This window comes from Hemiscyllium ocellatum, chromosome 2 (genome assembly GCF_020745735.1).
Source record: "Hemiscyllium ocellatum isolate sHemOce1 chromosome 2, sHemOce1.pat.X.cur, whole genome shotgun sequence".
Taxonomy (NCBI): domain Eukaryota; kingdom Metazoa; phylum Chordata; class Chondrichthyes; order Orectolobiformes; family Hemiscylliidae; genus Hemiscyllium; species Hemiscyllium ocellatum.
The window spans coordinates 107776230-107784894 of record NC_083402.1 but is presented as its reverse complement, the minus strand read 5'-3'; the positions used below and the strand labels follow the sequence as shown (position 1 = coordinate 107784894).

At 37.0% G+C, this 8665-nt stretch overlaps 1 protein-coding gene across 2 annotated transcripts in view; it reads right to left on the bottom strand.

The window, feature by feature from the left end:
• Positions 1-2768: 2768 nt before the first annotated feature.
• Positions 2769-8665, bottom strand: part of LOC132824481 (uncharacterized protein KIAA2026-like) — a 97917-nt gene continuing 92020 nt past the window's right edge. For both annotated transcript variants that reach the window (XM_060839057.1, XM_060839067.1), the window contains exon 8: positions 2769-6863. In XM_060839057.1, the coding sequence (XP_060695040.1) occupies positions 3232-6863 (3632 nt within the window). In that variant the 3' untranslated portion in view covers positions 2769-3231. The remainder of the gene's footprint in view (positions 6864-8665) is intronic.

Here is an 8665-nt window from a genome sequence, read left to right as displayed (position 1 = left end):
ACACAAAACCCTGGTTGGACGCCACTTGGAGTGCTGTGAGCAGTTTGAGCACCACACCTTAGGAAGGAAATATTGGCCTTGGAGGGAATACAAAATTGGTTTATAAAAATAACAATCCCTAAAGTACATATATAAGAGATTATTCAAATTAAGTCAGTTTTTTTCAGAATTAGAAGATTCAGGATGATTTGATTGAAGGTTTTAAGATGTTATGAATAAAAGACAGGGTAGATAAACTATTTTTGTTGGTCAGCTATTCTAGAATTAGGGCCTACTGGTTAGGAGTAATATTAGGAAGCACTATTACACACAAAGGGTGGTAGATATCATGAATGAATGTTGGATCAGTTGTTTGTCAAGCCAAGGTATTAAGGGATAGGGATCAAAGGCAGATTTATGGAGTTAGACGACAGAATAGCCAGGATAGGCTAAAAGGGACTGACTGGCCCACTGTTTCCATATTCTCAGGAATCTGCATGAGAATGGAAGTATAGAGTTTATATCTGAGTTTGCAGATACGTTAGTGGGACAGTAAATTGACCAGTTTTTTTTACATTTATTCATGAGATGTGGGCATCACTGGCTAGGCCAGCATTAATTTGGCATCCGTAAATTTCTGAGAGCAGCGGGAAGGCTCAAGAGACACCTTTGAACCACTGCAGCCCTTGTTGTGTGAATCAGAGTGATTTTAGGTTGCTCCAAGATTTTCAGCCAAGTACAATAATGGAACAGTGATATATTTTGAATGAGTGACTCAGCAGAATATAGCAGATAAGTGGTATGCTTGAACTTCTGCCCTTACCCTTCAGTTCATTGGTTTGGAAGATTCTATCAGAGGGGCCTTGTCAAGTTGTAGCAGTGCATTGTGTAAATTAGTACCTCTTAAACATTGTCCCAATGACCCCATTATTTATTTTGCAAACTGTAGCAACACCTTATTCAGCAGTCAGAGCAGAAAAGACTAAATAGTCTGGGAAGTAGGGAAATGGGGGCAACTAACATGGCCTTAAAAGCTCTTAAAGTTCCAGTTTGTAACTCCATTTGAGACCCAGAATCTCCACTTCGAGAAGCCCTGATGTAGATGATACACATTTTACCACGAAAAATCATCTGAATGTATCATCTTTGAACTGATGATGCAATTATATCCTTTCTCAAATAAGAATACCAAAACTGTACTCAGATACAATCTCATTGGCAGCTGGAGTATTTGTCTCCCTACTTTTATAGTCAGTATTGCTTATAGTAAATGAGCGTTACAATTTCATTCTTAATCACGTGCTCTAACTGCATACTTTTATAATTCATGTATCAGGAAATTCAACTTAGTAGAATAGGCATTAACAAACACAACATTAACTGTAATTTGACATTGAAGAAAATAAATACAAGCAGTTCTCTTCATTAAAAAAAAAGTTCTTCAAAAAATAAACTTACTAGACTCTTTGAAGACAGATGAAACATACAGCTTCAGGCTAGTTTTGAAACACTATTAAGACAAACTAATGCCAAGTTGAAGCATGCATATTGTTGTAGGATAATGCTGTTATTAATGGGTGAAATAAACAGCCACAATAAAAATCTGAGACTCAAATTTTGCCAGGACAGGGTTCATCAAGGACAAAACATGTAGGAAATACAATCCCCTACATCACGTTACATAGTCATAAATTAATTATTTTAAGTTTATTTAGTAAAGTTCCTAAAATCTTAAGCAAAAAAATCCATGAAGAAATTTTATCATACCTATATAACATGCTAACACCTTGTGCATATTTATTCACAGGTTTGATTATCTACTCAAAATTAAAAACTTTGGGACTCTGTTTCCTGAGTGATTGAATACAAGAGCAATTTTAGATAAAGCAATGCAGTGAGAGAATTTTTGCCAAACGAGGTAAAATTGATGGGTCATAAATGCATGCTCATGCTTTGATTTCTGTTTTAGGAAGCTAAATAATTTTGTTCGAAGACAAGAATTTCATTAAAAGATGTGATAGTGATTTGCAAAAACCTAACCGTATATAAGAACATATGGCGATAAAAGGTTAATTTTGAAAATTATTTATAAATCAGGACAAAAAGTTATTTTCTTCACAATGTATCAGAAGAGAGTAATGTCCATAATATAGAGAACGTGGAGTTATTCTTACAATAGCATTTGTCACATCATACTATCAATAGAAAATCTTCTTGAATAGGTTATAAACCTCCAATGTATGATTTAGAATTGTAAATGGCTGGAACACCCACTTTCTTATGCCAGCATATTCCTTCCCTGTCATTATTCACAGCCCCATAACTGCCTGAATATGGTAACTCGGTGTAGAGTAGTTTCACAAGAGATTATAAAAATGGCAAAACAAAAACAAAATGCACAGCTTTACAGGACACCATTCCCCTCTAATATCCAACTGCAATGCAGTTAAGAAATACAGAACCTAACCTACTTAGTCAAATTCTGAGGTAGGCACCACTACTGGAGACTTGGAATTGGATTAACAGAATTATAATTGAAGAGGGAACTTAATTCAAATAAAAACATAAGATCAGAAGTAACAATTGCACACATTTTTAATCATGCAGATTTGACTGCATTTTTCTAAACACTGGTCCGTAAAAGCTACTAAACAGCTTAAAAACCTATACATTATATAAACAAGAAACAAATAAATTAGCAAAATTCTTTTATACATTCACTTTAGTACAACTTGAGTTCAAAAGTATTTACAACTGTACAACAGACTGAAGTTTCTATATTAAATACTTAAAAAGGAAGCAATAGCATATAAACAAGTCATGTGGGGTTTTTTGACTGCACTTCTTAAAAAAATCACACTTAAAAGTGGAACATTGCAGCACACCAAAGATATGGACATTGATAATAGGTTGTACTGCTTGTGTGCAAGAAGCTTTTGAGTGCACAGTAAGCAATCACTAAAATTGCTATGCTTTAGTTAAAATTATAAACCAGGAAAATTTACAAGGTCATTCAAATTTGCTGTCTTACAATTTTTAACAATGTTTTTGTACATTGAAATACACAGATTTCACAGGTAAAACACAGGGAAAACAGCTTTGCAGACTAAATAAATACTTGTGCCTCTCAAGACATCTTAGTTACTGTTAATAAGTTGTGCCTTCTCCAAAAACCAAAATATAATTAGAGAATGATTTCAATTGTACTGATGGTTCTCAATCTCAGTTATCTGGACATCTTACAGTTGTAATTTATAGACTAGAAGATGCAGAAACAGTTCTAGTAGGATCGAGTACTTCTGATCCCTTAACTGATGGAAAGACTACAGCAGGACTTGCACTTGAACTTCCCAAACCATGAGTTAGAGAGGACTTTGATGCCACTTTTATAACAGGATTAACCACAGTGTTAATAGCATTTAAAACAGCCCCTTCTGGGCTGACCAATAACTTATTGAAGGAAGTGTCTACTGGAAGACCTAGGGCACTCTGGTTTGTAGGGACTTGGAATTTGCATACTGCATTCTGAAGTGAAGGTCTTGCAGTAGGGCCATGTATCGGTGTTGATCCTGTTGTAAGTTGGACAGGTCTGGAGACAGCAGTTATTGTTTGTGCAGCACTCGGAACACACAGCGTTTGAAGCAGCTTCTCAGGTGAAACATAAGGAGATGGAAAGGATTGACAATGATGGGATAAAGCAGATACTATTGTTGTCTTTTGACTTGCAGATGTAACATCAGTTCCCGTATGAGATCCAGGGCTTAAACTTACTGCTCGAGAATTACTTGGCTTCAGTGTATTGGAAATCAGCAGGACATGGCTACCAGATTCAAGACCTTGAGGTGGAACTACAAATCGATGATTGTTAATGACTATTTGAGTCCCTGGTGCCAAAGGTGTACTTGTGTTGATAACTATTTTCTGCCTTACACAAGATTCATTTAATGGTTCAGAAACTTTGCTGATAGAAGATGGCACAGTTGCTACAGACTGTATTAGTGAAGTAGATGCCATAACTGTTTTAGGACCGACTGGATGTTTTGTTAAATTCTGTACTGTCGTTTGATGGGCCAAGCTAAGACCCAAAGAAGCAGCAAATACATTACCAACAGTTGATGCATTCAGCCGAGTAGCTGCTTGCACAGCTGCTGACCTTGGAACAGTAATTGTATTGGTTGGTGATGCTATTGTGTTTGGATTTGGAAAACGAATGACTGTTTGAGAACTATCCTTTGAAAAATGTGCAACTTGTGGGGAAAATGCTGTACTTATTGGTTGAGTGTTTGTTGGTACCATCTTTGAATTGACTGTGTTTGGGTTTGGTAAAGGAGCTGTAATTGGCAAGGGAAGAGAAGTCAATGACTGATGTGATATCTTTGGCTGTGGAGATGCAAGAAGCATTGAGGATGCAAGGTGTTCTGCCTTCACTGTTGAAATGGCAACAGGAAGTCTAGTTGCTAACACCCCTTGATTAGATCCAGAGATATTATCATTTCCTTTAAGCATAGTAGTGGGAAGAGAACCAAATGTTGTAAAAGTTGGCGTTAGCAGAGTTGTACCTGTAGCTGCTGTTGCCACTGTATATGCATTTTGAACACACATTTTGATTCCTGTAGAATTCCTGAAAGGTGGAGAGCTCTGATTTCCCACCACAACGGAAGGAATTGCTGAAGTACTAACACAACTTGTTGGTGAGACAGCATTCTTCATAGATAATCCCTCTCCTACTTTTGCAGTCGGCAGAATACTGATTCCTGGCACTTTCTGGATGCTGTTTCTTATAAGATTTCCCTTTTTAACTTCTTTCATTTGAAATGAGCTGGGCAGTGGATTGCCTTTAATTGGTGTTTCCCCAGTATAAGGTACCAGCACCACCTGATAAGGATCTGAATTTTTCACTGGCATTTGTGTTGTGTTTAAAGGCGTTGCAGGTGGTTGTTGGGGTGGTTTGGTTAATACTAAGTTGGAGGATGAGGACATTGAAGACACAGATGGACTCATGAAGACTAACTTTTGAGGCTGAGCATTTGTGGGTGCCATGCTGACTTGACTTGTGCCACAAAGTGTAGCAGGAGGATTTGGAACCAACAGAAATTTCGGCATTGTAGTTCCAGTCAGGAATGTGCTACCTCCTGACTTATTACATTCAGGTGGTGTTAAAAATAACTGCTTGCCACTTACAGTATCAAGTGAGAATTGCAATGATGGTGCTTGAGTAACCGTTACCTTATTCTGGACTGCACTTTCACTAGCTAATCTACCAATAGGTCCACTAACTAAATTCAAGGCATTGTGGCTACTGGCGTGCACAGTTGGATTCTCTGAAACAGTTGACAAGACTGTTGGCAGAGGCACAGGTACAACAGGTACTACTCCTGCATTATTCACAGTTTTGCAAGACCCTAACTTAATTGGTTCGGCACCCAACTGGTTTAGACCTAAAGAAACTGATGAAATGGAATTGGAAACAGGAAGCTGACTGATGTTTGTTAGGGAAGTCTGCGCTGGAACGAGGATAGAGGTCAATGGTGACAATGGTTGTGTTTTTGAGACCACAAAGTTCTGAACTTCTGGTAAAAATGTGAATATTGGCCTTGGAGTAATAGCATTTGGTGAGTTTTGATCAGAGTTGCTTTGCACCTTAACTACGCCTGTGTTTCCGCCACGTGTCATGACTAAAATGGACTGAGAATCTCGTATACATACAGTTTTAAGTTCCTGCTTTGTTTCATTTGATTCCTTTGACTGCTGCGGGTTAAAACTCTGAGCAGTTCCAGTATTACCTGACTTAGTTTGTGTTTTTGTTGGCATTACTGGCTCACTAGCTGTTGACTGACCACCTCTAGCATTTGATGTCATAACTGAAGGTGCTGTAACTTCTGCCCTTCCTTGTGGTGCAATAACTGATGATGCTAAAACATTACAAGATGATACAACTTTTGTTGGCTGACTAACAGAAGTTATTACTGATGTTAAACTTGCTGTGCTCTTACTCGGTCTTAAATTAGAAACCTGTGACTGCACCTGAACAGATGACAGAGGCTGAAGGTCTACTGTAGGAGAATGGCCTAAATCAGCTGTTTGAGATCCAACTGAAGCTCTTTTCTCCAAATCCTTTAGTGCCTTGGGCAGACTTCCTTTCTCAACATACCTTCCATCTTGTTGTTGGGCTAATAAATTTTTGGGTACAATAAGTACCTGCTGCATGATCCTCTCTCCAGTCTTTGCATCAATGACAGGTTGGACTGCAATCTTAATCTGACTGCTACTCAGATCAATTGGCACACAAGATCCATCAGGCATTTTGTACACCATCTGCAGTGGCCCTTTTGGAGATGGAATCGTTGGTAAACATGACTTTGTTGGGCTTGGATGAGGCGCAATTGCAGTTACTTTCTCTTCCAGACTGCTCATCTCTCTCACAGAGGAGGATGTCTGACTGGTTAAGGTCACTTTGTTCCCATTATGTTTTGCAAGTAAGGCTTGAATAGGTTTGGTCCTTTTCTGAACAGCTGATCTTGATACATTAGATATCTCACCTTTTGAAATATCTAACATCACAGAATGTTCATCTGGCTTGTTCAAGTTGGTAACTGATTCAACTGGAAGCTGCACTGTTGCAGATTTTGATTCAATCTCTTGGTTTCTGGGCTCAGAACCGGATAACATTTTTACTGGGCTGTGTCCTACAACAGCTTCATTTGTGCTTAATTTCATCTTTTTATTTGGGGAGGATTCTTTGCCACATTCATCAAGATCACTGCATTTCATTTGCCTTTTAGGATTCTTGGAAGTTTGTTTCTGTGTTTCTTTATTAGAACTTTCTCTTCTTATGGGCTTCGGTTTACCTACAGATATCGCCGTGTCAGTCTGCATCATGTCATCTGAAAGACATCAAAATATTTAACACTAAACATTAGAAACATCAATAATATCAGTAGATCAGGATAAGTGCACAATTGCACCACAGATAATTATTTAACTATGTTTATGCCATGTTAACCATTACGTTGAACAACTACAATAAAGGCTAGTCATGGTGAGGTAATCAGAAAAACTAACCAAACAATTTGGAAGTGATTTACAGATTAGCATGTATAGTATTGTGTTAAGCAATGAATTAGGCAAGAATGTTAACAAGATTTTTTTTATGGGTGTTAAGATATAGTGTTTATTAAATTAGAGACCATTGTATTACTTAACAGCATGATCATAGCTAAAAATACTGGATATGCCATTGTCAAATGAACAAAAATGAAAAATCATTCAGCAGCTCATTTGTTTTAACTAATAGAAGTACTATTCTATCAAAATTTCTGAAAATTTAAAATGTACAGTTGAAAGCCACCAGCTTACTTCAGGTAATGGAATTCAAATCAAGTATTGTACTTCTCCTAAAATCCCTATTTTAAAGCAAGTCTTTAAGCAACTCATCTAAATTTAAGCAGATGTTTTCCTGTACAAATTACCATATTAACCTAATAATATTATAGTAATTTTCTTGATCTGGCTAAGGTGCACATTTTGAAAGTAAGTCACATGCTATCTAGTTCTCACCTCTAAATACAGACAAAATCTTAACTAGAAACATCACTGAAGTGGGAGATAGACAATCATCATAGAAGACTTCATAATATGCAATGAAAAGCATTTTTGTGTGGCTTTTTCCACTTTCATTATCAATTTTTGGCTCAAAAAATTAAAGCTGTGTAATACCTTAAGCAAAAGTGTAACTGTGTACCAACACAACACAAAACACAGTTAGAGTTAGCTAAACCAATTTTATCCATGTGCCTGAAGTATTAATGATCAGTTTCAAACTGAGTGCCAATTAACTTTTCTTCTGCTTCTTAGATGCATATACATCATATAGAACTGCCCCTAAATTGACACCAGCCTCACGTGTCAAAATAAAAAGATGATTGAATTGAAGATTAATGCTTTTTCCAAGTCTGATCAGAGGGCTTTGCCAACAATTTAACCCACAGATGAGTAGATCTGGAAACATCTGAATTTAAGAGAAAGCTTCATATTTAATCATTTCTGTGAATTCCATTTCAAAGGATTGTGGACATATTGGAATAGGTTTTAAGAAAAATCAATGAAAAGACACATTGAATTTTTTTTTCGAAAAAGCAAGCCTGGTCAGAAATGAATTTTGTGATAAACTGCTGATCTTGGTTACTTGAATGCATTTCAGGGAAAACATCTGACTGTTTTAAGAAGGGGCTTTCTAGCTGTTTCATTTGAACAGTGTTTGCAGAATTGCAGTTCATCTTTTTGGCTCGGCAACTGAGAAAAAAAACCTGCTTTTCAAAACAAGTTGCGCATCTCACATCTCATTTATGAAACACCTTTGCTGTAAGATCAGGGTGAAACCTGATTCATCTACTCTTTCAGAAGAACAAAGAACTTCTGAATATTTCCTGAGTTTCATTTTCCCGCATCTGCCAAGGTCGTGGAGAGCAATAAGTGACTTAGCCACACATGTAAGAACACCACATTGTCAGACTTTTGAACATTCTGACCTTATTTTTTTGCCTTCAAGTTTAACTTCCATTGGCCAGAAAGGTTTTTTTAAAAAACGTTAGTCTCTGCAAAAAGAAATTAATTTTTCACATTCCCTGAAGAACATGAGAGATTGTACACAGGTGCTTGTTTTGAATTAGAGGTTTAAACATGTACA